At 37.3% G+C, this 15,042-nt stretch overlaps 1 protein-coding gene across 1 annotated transcript in view; it reads left to right on the top strand.

Moving 5' to 3' along the window:
• Positions 1-6,453, top strand: part of LOC122813683 (zinc-binding protein A33-like) — a 322,847-nt gene extending 316,394 nt beyond the window's left edge. Inside the window, exon 6 of the mRNA XM_044086133.1 lies at positions 5,733-6,453. Within this exon, the coding sequence (XP_043942068.1) occupies positions 5,733-6,274 (542 nt within the window). The 3' untranslated portion in view covers positions 6,275-6,453. The remainder of the gene's footprint in view (positions 1-5,732) is intronic.
• The last annotated feature ends 8,589 nt before the right edge of the window (positions 6,454-15,042 follow it).

Raw genomic sequence — 15,042 nt, 5'->3', positions numbered from 1 at the left:
ACTGCTTAATTGTGGCATATGTGTTAAAAAAAAGTAATTTTTTTTATATATTGCATTACTTATTTAAATCAATGGCCATAGTTTTGGCAATTTGCATGGCTACTGTCACATATACAACCTTTTATTTGGACTGCCACAGCCCCTGTTTAATTTTTATGGTCCGGTACACAGTTTGTAACTGCGTACTTTTTTCCTGCAGACACAGCACCTACACGGATGCCTTTCTGCAAAATCACCTCATTTGGATAGTTTTCACCAGCAGATGAGGTGATTTGCATTCTGCAAACACTTCCGTGTCCGCACAGTCGTGTATGCCCCCAGCCCTGCTTCGGCAGCCATATTTCGTGTTGAAGCCACAACACTATTCCTACATGGAGAAATGCTCTGTGTAGGGTTTATTGAATATTCCCCAGAATTTTGAGAAACTCTACTGCAGTGGACATGCTCTGATTAGCCAGATTGAGAAAGTGAGCTCAATAATTTAAGAGTTCTTCTGAAGGGAGACATACAAAGGGAGTTATTTAGCAGGAATCCTTGAAGACTCTATTTTAATATCAGTATTTGAAAGGCTGAATGTCAACAAGCAAAAACAAAAGCCAAATGCTGACAAGCAAAAAAAAAAAAAAAAAAAAAAACAAACAAAAAGACCAAAAATCCAGGAGAAGAGTAAATCATAAATTTCTCTTTTTGCCTTTAAATTTCTTTTTTGCAGTGGAAAAAGCCTCACTGCACATCTCCCCAACTAATATATATATATATATATATATATATATATATATATATATATATATATATATATATACATATACATATATATATATATATATATATATATATATATATATATATACATATATACCAACTCCACCATACCTTGGAAAAAGGGAGTATTCTGGCAAATGGCCATCTTGGACTTGATATGTGTAAGTCAATTCTTTCAGCTATTCAGTCTGCTTGTTTCAGGACTCAGTCTAGGGAGCCCTGACAATTCAAATGGTTACCATCCTTGAAACACTAAACTTTGAGTTTAGATTGCTGAAAGGATTTATGGTTAACCAAACAGTGGCTACAATGTCTTGGAGTAGTGGAGCATAGATGTGACAGTCATCCAAATATGAAATAATAGAAACACCTTGAAGTCTACAAAAGGCTGTAACTGGGTCCATCTACTTTGTACTCTTGGAGCAGTGGAAAAACTAAATGTGCAATCCCAAGTTAAGGAATCTTACGAAAATCTTGTACATCTTGTGGACTGGAAAATTAAGATATATATCCTTAAAGTGTTAGGTTGCTAGGCAGTCTTTTTTTGTTGGGGTTGGGAAATCAGCATCCTGAATTTTGGAACCAAAGGAAAGATGTTTAACATTGAAAGTTTCAAAACTAGTCTTGATGTGTTTTCCTTTTTTGGAACTACAAACATTCTGGGATAAAAAAAACCTTTATCTCTTTGAGATGAAGCACTGTTTCTGTTATACCCTGAGACAACAAACCTAACAGAATTTGAGGAAACAGATAGATTTAATTTTTTTTTACAGATGTGGGCTCCCTGATAGAGGTGGAAGGGATGCCCACTTAAGTCAGTAACCACCCTTGATTATTTTTAGAGCTCAGGAATCTGAGCTTAACTTTTTTTCCAGAAACAAATGCAGTGGGGGACATCACTTACAATTTGGGAAGATGGTCAAGGTGCAGATAGAGAAAATGGAGGGGGAGAAGAAGGTATATGTAGTCATTGGACTTTACCTCAAAAAGAGAGTCCTTGGGATCCATTTGTTTTCCTTTTTTAATCTTCCTTCCATGTCTTTTTATATCATTGTCTAGCTGGCTTTTGTGGGGTGTGTGCCTTCAAAGGACTTTTGAAAAAAGGACCAGAAGAAGATAGCTAATTTCTCTGACAGATTTTTTGACACCTCTTATCAGCTTACCTATTTCTTCCAGTTTCTTTAGTACTTCTACTTAAGAACTGTCAAGCAACAGGTCTATGTCAAGAGGGACAATAACAACTTGAGTGTTAACGTTATTAGATAAAGTTCTATAATCTTATCCATTCACTGCTTTACAGTGCAATACCAGTAGCAGCAGCCCTAGATGCAGCATCTGTTGTATCATAAGCACACTTCATAGCATGCTTAGTGACATGTGAAGCAGTGTTTAGCATTTCTGACAGGAAAAAGCTAGTTTCAGAGTTAGGAAGTAAATATAAGTTTTACTGCACATTAGCAAAAATATATAAAAGATGTTTGGACTTGTGAGTTTGGATGTTTTTAGCTCTAAAAGCCAAAGTGGAGCAGACCTTCTTTCCATTCTATCAAAGGAATGACTGTCCTTGTTATATGGGACTGAGCTAGAAGTGAAAGAGGTCTTAGACACCATAGAAGCTCTGTCCCCATCCATTAAAATAATAACATGATCTGCAGCAGGGTTTCTGTAATAGAGTTTATGTATGTGAAGTACCCTGTAAATTCTGTCAGATTTCATTGGGGTAAGGGGATGGGAATCAGGGAAAATGGAGGCAGAAACAAATGCATCATATAAGGTCCCTAAAACGGGGGAATGGTTACTGGTTTAAGGGAATTTATGCTTCCACAACTCTTCTGTGATTCTGTTACTTCCTTACCCACACACTTATAGTATCACTTCATTTTTAAAATTTGTAGTATCCAAAGGCATTTCATCAGGGGGTGTCAAAAGAGAAGGTATCTTATTATTCAAGCCCACAAGTATTAGAAGAGGATAATTTTAGAGGTGTAGTCCAAGCCCTCAATATCTGATTCAGAAAGACCTTCTTCATCTGAGTAAGAGAGGTATATCTAGTTTTCACTGGTTGTTTTTTCTGCATGACCTTGTTACTCATTGTTTTTGTTTGAAATGTTTTCTGAGTAAAATGTGGCAGAAATAGGTGGCAACTGTTTTGCCTTTTTAATCCTCAGTTTAGGAGACTCTAGCCTTAAAGTCTTAGGAGTGACCAAAGGTCTGATCTCCACAAAGGATCCAGTGAAGTCCACCCACCCCAATACTTGCTGAATAACCTTCCACATCCTTATAGATTATTGATGCTAAGTTATTACTTCTTGGCCAAAGCCTGTCATATGGTCAGAATGGAGGGGTTTAAATTGGGGATCATAGTGGCCTCCTGAAGGGATGTGCTAGAAGGACCAAGAAAAACAGACTGATGCTCTGAGAATTGCAAAAGTACCTCAGTGGAAATGTCAGACCTAGACCACAGAACAAGTCAGAAATTCCAGAATTTCTTGGATGTTTTTTTCAATGCCTTTTACTTTTTATTCTGAGGGGAGAAATCTGATGAAAAAGATTCAGTCACTGTGGTCTTGCATATTGACTGTTTAAGGGGCTTGCTCTTTTGAAATATTTTTAAACAATTTAACCTTTGCCTTATACTTTTTGGAATAAGCAAAAGGCAAATCTAACAGAGCATAGTATTGTGCATATTCATTTATGTAAAAACATGTGTGGAATGGTGTCCTTGTAGGGAATATGTCTACCACATAAGCATTTACCCTACTGACAGGAATACCAGCTTTTCTAGCTGAAGTTATCCACCAAACTAATAATGCTGAACTCATGAAAAGTCTGCTTAAGTGTGGTAAACAACAACACACTGTTGAGTTTTTCATGGCTTTACATCTGTTTTATAAGAGTATGTACCACTGTGAAAATGGATGACATATGGGGCACAAGGAAGGATCCTAAAGCTTTGTACACTGGGCAAATGTCCAGGATGCATGCCATATAGTTAGGGTTACTGCAGCAGTGATCTAAGGAAAAACATCCTCTTGACCATATTCAGTTCCAAGTTATACAGCTTGTGATGCAAAATGTGTATATGTTTGCAGATTATTGCCTTCATAGGTTGTTACTAGGTGGTAGACTAGTTAAGCATTGCTGATAAGGATGGTCCCCGGAAAATGTTCTTGGATCTGAGAAAATCTGAACATAATATCAATACAGACTTGTTCCCACAATGTCTACCTAAATTGTTGTATAGACTATTACATTTCTATTTAACGTGCAATGGCAGGGACGCCTTATGTTCTAAAAACTCAAATAATCAACTTTTTTTAAAACAAGAAAAATCATTATTAAGCCATTACTTATGACATAATCAATCATATCTTTTTATAAATTAAAACAAACCACACCAACACAATCCTAGTTACAAGCATTTTACATCACAAACCATACTGACACACTCCCAGCTGCAAACTTTATACATCACTTATAATCTACCCAATCATTTTCAGTCAAACATTACATAGCTCATTCAAGTCCTGCCTTCTCTTAAACCTCATTCCTCCCCTGTATGTATTGTTCCCACAATTCCCATTTTTCCCTATGTACTTTGCTATTGAATAATTTATGTAACGTTGCTTAAGTTTTGATATATAGCAATATATGTGAAGCATGATGTTTGATAATTTTAACTTAATAAAGTTTGATTACTTTTATATAAATGTAAATGTGCTATGTCACAAGTGATAAGTCAATAAAGGTGTTAAAAAATAATCAACTTTGACTTGTACGTGAAATAACATACAGTGAAAATTGACATATGAAATTATGTACGGGTGAAATGACAAAGCATGTAGTTGCTCTTCTAAAGGGGTAAGTTGTTTTTAATTATCTAGCATGCCTTGCTGGTGTATGTAAATCACTGCCACTATTTACCTTGATGTCATTTTGTGGGTTTGGTCATAGAAAAAATTAAACAATGAAACTAAAATGAGAGTTCATGTGATAAACCTCACTGGTTTTCAAAACCATTTGCAACTTTAAAGTCAGGAGTATAAATATAAATTAAATTAAATGCAAAACCAAGATACAGTGAAAGTAAAGGCAGACCCTTAAATAGCTAGACTTTCAGAACAGGAAAGAAAAAAATCTATGTGATTAAGGGATTGTGTTGTCTATTCTAACTGCTGTGAATTTAATGTAGAGGAAAATGTTTGAAAGGTGACCTTTATTAGCATATGATTTACCAGGTTCTTACTGCCACATATTTGATTTCATCTAATTTTGCAAATGCCCATTGTGCTACCATTTTGTATGACACTGAAATGGTCTATGAAAGCACACCTTCCCGGGAAAATATTGCTGAACTGTCCATATCATTGCACGATCTTTAGATTTTCACCTCATAAATGTGGTCTGTTCCTCATGAAATTGTGGTTTCTGGCAAATAATTGATGATGGAATTAACTAAATAATGTCTGACATTTCAGCTTCTGACTGTGTCCTTCAGAAAATACATGTGAATGCAAAACCTTTTATTCTATGCACTTTACAAGTTTGTATGTGCAATACCTAAATTCTGCCCCTGATGTTGATCCTTTGTCCCCTTATTAGTTTTGGCTTTGTCCAGATTTCTTTTTCGAAGATATTGAGAGTTATTAAAAGAGTTGTGCACTGGTCTGGCTGGTTCATCTGAAATACATTTTCTACTTATTTCAACAGCTTGACAAACTGTTGATCTACTGTCATTATAGGTTACATAATATAAATATGTATTTTCTTTTAATTTATGACCAACAGGTTGCAAAATGAATACATCATGTTAATTATGGACAAATAAAGCTATGTGCAAAAATAAGAACCTTGTATTGTAATAAACTTTACAATCCATTAATGTATTGACTATTAGGTTTATGCTGGTTGTAAAGTATTTCTTTTTATTTTGATAAAATAATACAACAAAAACATTTTTATTTTTACAGGTTTGGATAATCTTGTATTGGACACTAAAACAGCACACCCTGATCTCATTCTATCTGATGACCTGACCAGCATAAAACATGGTAACAAAAGGCAGGAACTCCCTGAATACCCGGAGAGGTTTGATGCATGGCTGTCTGTGCTAGGATCAGAGGGATTCATGTCAGGTAGGCACTACTGGGAGGTAGAGGTGGGAAACAAGACTTCTTGCTGTGTGGGTATCACCAGAGAGTCCACCAGCAGGAAAGGAAACTTCATCATGAGCCCTGGGAATGGATATTGGACTTTGTGCCTTTCCGATTATGAGTATGTAGTATGGGATACATCACCAAAGAATCTCAGACTCAGGGAGAAGCCCCAGAGGATCGGAACATATCTGGACTATGAGGGAGGACAGGTGTCATTTTATAATGCTGACAACATGTCCCATCTCTACACTTTCACTGATACTTTCACTGAGAGACTCTATCCTTTATTCAACCCTTGTACTAATGATGGGGGTGAAAATGCAGAACCCTTGAAGCTCTTTCACTTAAAATTATAGTTCGACTGAAAACGGTTGGTGTACTGACATGGAGGATAAAATGTTTCTGCTGTATGAAAAGCATGTTTGCAAACAACACACAGAATGAAGCAGTACAAAAATTAAGCAGATTTACTGTCTGACAACCTTAAGGTGAAGGGAGAATATTATAGCAATAACCCACGCATGGGTGTGGGTAATGCTGGATTTACCCACGGTTGGCGTGGTTTGGTCCCGAGGGCGAAGCCTGAGGGACCAAACAAAGCCAACCGTGGGTAAATACAGCATTACCCACCAGAAGTGAGTTATTATATCTATGACATTATTTAAGAAAAGAAACTATTACTTTTCTTAAATAATGGCATAGTATAATGCCTGTTTACTGCCCTTCCGCAGATGTCTGGCATCCGCGGCAGTTCTGATGTACTGCGCGCCTGCGCAGTACATCAGAGCTTTGGGCAAAAGCAACGGAGAAAGCAAGATCTCCGTTGCTTTTTTTTTTTTTACTGTTTCGCTATGTTAAATGGGTTTAACATAGTGAGACAGTTTTAAAATAAGCAACGGAGATGTCCGGTGCTTATTTTAAAACTGTCTCGCCATGTTAAACCCATTTAACATAGCGTAACAGTAAAAAAAGCAATGGAAATCTTGCTTTCTCCATTGCTTTTTTTTTTTAAACCTGTCTCGCTATGTTAAATGGGTTTAGCATAGCGAGACAGCTTTAAAATAAGCAACGGAGATCTCCGTTGCTTATTTTAAAGCTGTCTCGCTATGTTAAACCCATTTAACATAGCGAGACAGTGTTTTAAAAGTAGAGTTATACTAATGGAAAAAAGTCTGGGCGACCGGACCTTTTTCCATTAGTATAACTCGATTTACAATGTGCACGCTGGCCAATCAGCATGCACGTTTTGGGGGGGGTCATGGTATAATAAAGAACAACAGCCTTTACAGGAGAAAAATGTATGAAAGCAAAGTATTTTTTGAGAAGATCATTTTTTTAACTGTATGAATTTTGCAATGTTCTACGTATTTCTTAAATATTCTAATTAATTTTGAATCTTGAAGGTCTGAGCATCAATAATGTTGTTTTGGCATGTATGAGTTTTAACAGTAAATGACTACATTTCAAAGTTCATTCTGTTTCGAAATTATCTTGAAGATGAAATCTGTATAAATAAACCACAATTCTAATTTATTATTTTTTAATCTTCTGTCTTTTAGTGTTAATAATTTATTCTGTGTCTCAAGCCCTAACTTCGTCTTTCATTTCTCAGATTCTGTGTGACACATAGTAGATGCAGTTTCCTGCTAGTGACAGTACATCCATTGGCCATATAAATGTAAACTGCTGGTGCTTTCAAATGTCACCATCTATAAAAGTCCCCCCACATACCCAAATGAAGACTGACTGCTTGTGTCTCCAGTCAGTGTTTGTTTTATATAAACTGGTTGTTTATATTTTGTAGAGTGTTATAAACAGCATTTTGTAGGACCTGGTGGTCTGCAGTATAGGATAGGATAGTATCATACAGTGTGGTCAGTGTTGATGGATGTAATTAAATTACAGCTGCATTTTTTATTTAATTTGTGGTGCTGCAACCATCAGATGTCTTGCATTCTAATTTGCTGAAGCTAGAGATTAGTGTTATTATATCATTTAAACTATTACATAACCACTGACAATTTAATACAGAAAAAGTAACAATAGATGATTATATTACTGACATATTTGTGCTGTGCCATGTGTAAATATTGTGAATTGAAAGTTAGCAGTTCATGATATGGATTTAAATTGGTCTGAATAAAATCAGCGATTATTTTCCCTCCTCCTCTTCTCCCCCCCTTTTTCATTTTCCTTCTTGTTATCATAAAATTGATCAAGGCAAATGTACTGCCAGAATCACCCTTGTAACTGCTAAGTTTATGATAAAATACATCAATATAAAAATTAAAATAATTTTGTATTATTTATTGCTTTTCAGAATGATGCAATTTATACACTGGTGAGATGTTACATACCAGAATAAAAAAAATAGCTTCTGCTGAGATGTGTTGACAACCTTTCAATTTTTAATGGTTCTCTAAGTCATGCAAAGTAGCTCACCTTCTTCAGCCCAATTGGCTCCTTCATTCCTCTCTCAAGTGTTAGAGCCAGACACGCCTACATTGGGTGAGAGCCCTACAATCCGTTTACTCCCTTGCTATAGGACTAAATTACCCCATTCATTCTTAAATAGGGGTGAGACTGAGGTGATAGGAAGCAGGCCAGTCTTCCATAGGTAGTGACCTCCTCTCCCTGAACTTGGAGCTGCTGTTCCCATTGTTACTCACTACGGCTCTGCTAATGCTGCTGACCATAAAGAAGGTGCATGTCTCTGCTGGCATGTTCATACTGACCCCTGGGATGTGCATGTCTCTGCTGGCATGTTCATACTGATCCCTGGAATGTGCATGTCTCACAGACACACACACACACACACACACACACACACACACACACACACACACACACACACACACACACACACACACACACACACACACACACACACACACACACACACACACACACACACCACACACACACACACACACACACACACACACCAACACACACACACACACACACACACCAACACATGCCAGCTCATGCACACACACCAACACACACACACACACACACACACACACACACACACACACACACACACACACACCAACACACACCCACCAACACACACACACCCACCAACACACACATATCCACCAACATACACACTCCAACACACACACACACACCAACACACACGCACACACCCACACAGACTACATAAAAAGTATTTGCAGGAAGAATACAGCTTGGACTTTTCTACATCTAGATGGCCAACTCACCTACCATATTAGAGTGTGGGACAGGTAGAATTTGAAATCATTTGTTGAGTGATCATTTTATGAGATGTGACAGAGAATAGACAAGTAGTAATCAGATGGCAGTACTGAATTTTAGGGTTACACAGTCTGCTGCTGTGAAAAACATATCCTTGTTTTGTTTGTATTTTATTACATTGACACCAATCATGAGATTTTTATACAGTGACAGGCACTGGATTATGAATCTGATGAAAAAGGTCTGACATATCAAATACCTCTCTTGCCAATCATTACCAGTGATTACAATTCCCCATGACCAATCATCACTTTTTTTCTATTAGCTTACTTCCTTCGAGATTGTTCAAGATGAATCAGGCAGCATTATAAATTAGAAATTGCCTCTTCTTTTTCACTTGTGCAATCTCTAATCATTTTACAGATGTGCAGGAGGTCCGAGGATGCCTTGAATTCCAGGCATAGATCACTTCTCAGCAACCTAGAGAAGCTGCATATAGAGCTACGGCTTTAATGTGATCCATATTAGGACAATGTCTTTATACCCTGGATTCTCTGGTAAGGAAGCTTTGTGGGCATTACACCTGTTGGATATGGCTGGGTAAGTACATGCCAAAGGGGCATTAAATTCAGTGATGGACACTATGACTTTCTTAAACCTGGAATATGTGCTCTTACTTATAAGATGGGTGACATAGAATTATCTTCTTACTACCTTGGCCACATGTTGGTCAAAGGTAAGATTATTACGTTCCCAGGTTCCCAACTATTGGTTCAACCCTTAAGGGTGAATTATTAATTGAGTAAATCACCTGAGTGGCAGTTTTCCCAAAGGCACTATAATGTATCTCTTGGCATTGCATTTTAATCCGTGACTTTGGCACCAGTCATTTGTCTGTATAAGAGAAAACCCGACTGGTCTGATCAACGGTAATAAAGGCTTTACGCAGCTTCCCACCAAAAAACACTTTAATAAACACAAAATAATAAAATTCACGACAGGAATATATTCCACTCCAAAATCACTGTTTGTTAAGCGCTTTCATCCGCCAAAAGGCAGACTTCATCAGAACAATTAACTTCACCTGCTGCTCCATATTTTATATAAATTTAGGTGCCAAACGCCATTACAAGTTTAGAAACAGGAGTACTTAAAGGCATAAACACTTTAAACAATATCATAGTTAATATCTGTAATATACTTTATGTATAGATGTAATTATTGAAAAGTATCATAATAAAATGTATATAATTATACATAGAAAACACACTCTCAACTGTCCAAAATAAATAAATAAATAAATAAATAGATAGATAGGGTATGAAATACCTATTTAATAACTGGGATACTTAAAAATCCATAGTATGTGTGTCTTATCGTTCCAAAACCATTTCTCTTCTTTTCCTATGTACATTCTGCATTCTAAAATAATAGGAAACTCCCACATCCTATGGGCTCCCAATATACACTAACTACTATCAATAAATAAATAACATAGTATAGCATAAAAATATAATATAAATTAACTAATTTATGATCTAAAACATCTAAAAATGGTATAAATATCATATAATAATGTAGGTATTGATAATAATGTGTAAAACATGTATATAAATGTAATTTGAAATAAATAAATAAATGTAGATATAAATATATTTATATGTATATGGTATATTCAATTTCAAAAAATACTCAATGATTCAAAATATAGTCATTAATACATCATGTGATACATAAATGATTAAAAATAGTAAATTTGAAAATAATAAAAACAATGTATGATTGGTACAGGTGTAATTATCGCATTAATAGGAATGGCTTTATACTACTTTTCTCATTGTGAGTGGATTCTGCTTACTGCTTTAATTTGTCTGTATAAGACCATCCTGTAGTATGCTTTTGTCAATGGGGGATTATATTATAGCTCTCAGTTTGGAAATTTGATCAGCCAAAGGCCCCTGACATTAACCTTGACTGCCAAGAAGTAGATGCCAAATAGTAGTGGAACCAGCTTGGAGACCTAAGGTACTCCATTATTGACTGGTCTCTTACTGGAGGTTATCGCACCAATCCTGACTTTATGGGTCCCATCTGTAAGTTATGTATTGGTTTATGCTCAGTTCCATGAGATTGACAAGTATACCTGAGTTGAGGTATTGTACTGAACACCTTATGATCTTCTCAAAGAAGTCCTCCAGGTTTAGTAGGCATGACCATCCATTGACAAAGCCAAACTGAGTTGGGTCCAGTGTTTGAAGGTTGCCTACGTGTTTGTTGTTCACTCCCATAATAATTCATTCCATGGCTTTGCCTGTTAGACTAGTGAGATTAATGGGTCTATAATTCCTGAGGTCAGTTGATGGTCCACTCTTGCAATACTCCATTCTCGGGGTACAAACCTGTTTTGAGGTGATAGCTGAAATGTGCCTCAAGTGGTCATGATAGGTCATGTTTCAGACTATTTAGGAGGCAACCTGGGAAATTGTCAGGGCCCAAAGAAGCTGTGACTTTGGCCTTAATGAAAACGTCCAGGACTTGCTCCCTGATAATAATTATGTCCTCACTAGAGAGGTCAGGCCACACGGTTTACTAGCAATATTGCGAAAGGCAATACGATTTCCTTTTGCAATATCGAAGTAAACCATCGAATCCAGAATGCCAACCACTTCACAATGTCAATCCAAATAATCGAGACATTTGAGTCAACATTGTCACTGAAAACATCACGAGATAGCCGTATAGGAGCACCCCCCACACACCACCTGTTACTAAAATATTCTAACTGCAAGATTGCACTACACTGGGGATATAGATGAATTTCCAGTCCTCACTGTTCCGCGATCTCCATACATATAGTCGAACACACAGATGCAAATGCGCAACTGCATTCGCATAAGTGTGTTCGACTATACCATACACTTTTCATTTTGTGCACAGCATTCTGATTTTCGGCAGCATATGTGCTGACAGAATGTAGTTCGCACAAATGATAGTAAATCCAGGCCACACAGCTGTTTCCTTTAAAATAAAAAATCAACTCGGTAACCCCAGCAAATGTTGTAACAGTAAGGGACAATTCCAAAGCAAACCACTACTAGGTGTTTCATGGGGAGCGTGGGGGGAGTCAGGGATGAAGGAAATTTGCTGTGTCACTCTAGTCAGTGAAAATGTCACCACTGACCACCAGTTTGACACACTGCTGTGTATAGCCTTTGAGGTTTTGAACATAGCTATAGAAGGATGTGTGATTGTCTTTAGTCTGTGAGGCTATCTTCACTTTATAATTAGCCTTGTTGGACTGAATTAGTCCTCTTATTTTCCTGTTTAGTTTAATTAGAGAGATCCTATCATTATAGGAGTTGATCTTCCTGATGTTAGTCATGATGTTTTCCTTTTGTTATATACTCTATTAAGGTTAGGATTCCACCGGTGTGGTTTTTGTTTTGGGCTTACTTCTCATATGTACAGCAGCCTGTATACAGCCGTTTATATGGTTGTACAGTGTCTCTGTGAACAATTTTTTCATAGTTTTATTGAACTTGGGTTTGGGGGCGGCCATGGTGGTGCAGCGGTTAGCATTGCCGCCTCACAGCAAGAGGTTCTCTGGTTCGATTCTCAGCTGGGGTGTCTTCTGTGCGAAGTCTGCATGTCCTCTCTGTGGTACATGGGTTTCCTCCGGGTGTTCCGGTTTCCTCCCAATGACCTGCTGTAGGTGGATTGGACACACTAAACTGGCCTTAGGCATGAGTGTGTGCATGTGTGTACCTTCTGTGGAAGGTTGGGCACTGGGCTGGCAACTTGACACTGTAAAACCCTACTGCCAATCATGAGTGGACAGTGATCCGCTGTGGCGACCCCTAACCAGGAAAGAGCCAGAAGAAGAAGACTGAACTTGGGTTTGGAAGGGACACTAAATTTTGACAAACTGTCACGAGATAGTGTGTAGTTTGCTTTAGAATTGTTGGTAACTGTTAGAACATTTGTTGAATTACTGAGTTGATTTTTATTTTAAAGGAAACAGCTTTGTGGCCTGACCTCACCAGTGAGAATGTGACACTAGGGAGGGGGGAAGAGAATGTAACATTCTCCCATGTTGGTGAGTACTAGGTCCAGTATGTATGAACCTTTTGTGAGTGTGCACACTGTTTAATTAAGTCCAGGAATCATTGTGACTGCAACTCAGTGAGTATGAGCTATGTATGTTTCCTAGTCTATAGAGAGGTAGTTAAAGTCTTCCATGAATATAGTCATTAGGTTAATGGTGAGAGTCTCCAGTAGGTCTATCTACAAGTTATGGGATTCTAAGGAGATAGAGGGCTAACCTATAGCTTGCAAGGATATGGTATGGGACTTTGTTGTGATTTGCACATGGATAAATCTCAGGGCATCGTCCTGTTTAACTAATGTAAAGTTATAGTAGTTGTAATATAGATTGAGACTCCTCCACCTTTAATCCCTGTCTGTGCAGCTAATGGTCTAAATGTGTGGATGGCGCTGAAGCCTTGCACTGCCAGAGTACTTTCTGCTGATTTAAACCATGTCTTGGTAACATCATAGGTGTCTATATTCTCCAGTGTAAGGAGAGCGTGCAGATTATGGAGTTATTTTTTTAGGCTCCTAGCATTGAGCAGTATCAACTTTAGGTTGCTTTAGGTTTTATTTGCTATGTTGATAGGTTTGTCAATTTGACTTTGCCTAAAAAAAGGCTCTGGGGGGAATACAGTTTTAGCCAATATTCACAAGCCTAGAGGAAACATGCGCAGACCACCCTTTGCAAAGCAATGTGGTTTGTTAACCATGTCTTCCCCTGGAAAGACACCAGAAACTAAGCCAATTATTGAAGTCAGTTGTCTTTTGTTCATCCTATGGCATTATCCTTGGGGAAGGTATAATGCTGCTCAATGCAAGTCACATACCTGCCTGAGACACGTATTCAGAGGGATCAGTAATGTCTGTCTTCATATATTGAAGTATGTCTCATGTTATTAATGCCCACATGCACTATGATAGAATCATACTGGTATTTATGGCGTAATAACATGAACACATGCATAGTTTGGCAGATTCTGGCTCCAGATAAGCAACTAACTCTTATCTTATCCTTGTTCAGTCTGGTGAGTAGGACATTTGCATGTTATATATTAGAGTCTCCTATGACAAGAGTCTTGGATAATGTTTGCTTGCCTTATGGACTTTGCTGTTGGAGTTTCACTGTTGTAAACGTATATGTGGTGTTTAGTTTTTTTTTTTTTTTTTTTTTTTTTTTTTTTTGGTGAGTGCTTTAGAGTTTGCTGAGGATAGACATTTCCATTTATAGTCTTGGGAGGTCTTTGAAGTTTGTTTGGGAAGATTACATTAAAGGTCAATAAAGATAATGTTACATTGTCTGAATGCTATTTTCTAGGAGCAGAGAAGCAGAAATTGAGATAAATTGAAATCATTTCATCAGAAAGATAAAAACTCTGCAGTACAAACACCTTGTGGGTTTCAAGATGTGATCTGAGACATGCTGGTATTTACTACAACACGGCTTGGCATATCACTGTTGTTACAGTTCTAGGTGGTGGGAAAAGCTAGGGCTATATTAGCTTTGAAGTGAATTTAATTTCTTTGTTATTCCAGCTATGCCAGCTCAAATGGATTTTAAATTATTTTTTGTTTGTGGAGTATGTTCTGAGGATGTTTGTGGAGTATATTCTGAGGAGATTGTGAGTAGATTATTTTAGTGTAAGGAAAAATGACTGCAAAAAGATGCCTTTTTTTCAAGGCTGTTGGATTCTGTGCTGTAAGCAGACACCCTTATTTTTTTCCCTGCATTCTCCCTTAGCATTAATTTATCATTTTGGAACATTAGCGGTTTAATGGAGTTTTCTTGTTGCCTGAATCCAGTTTGTAATGA

This window comes from Protopterus annectens, chromosome 10.part0, assembly GCF_019279795.1.
Source record: "Protopterus annectens isolate FY-2018-M chromosome 10.part0, PAN1.0, whole genome shotgun sequence".
Lineage (NCBI taxonomy): Eukaryota > Metazoa > Chordata > Ceratodontiformes > Protopteridae > Protopterus > Protopterus annectens.
The sequence above is the reverse complement of the archived record's forward strand: the minus strand, read 5'-3'. Positions and strand labels throughout refer to the sequence as shown.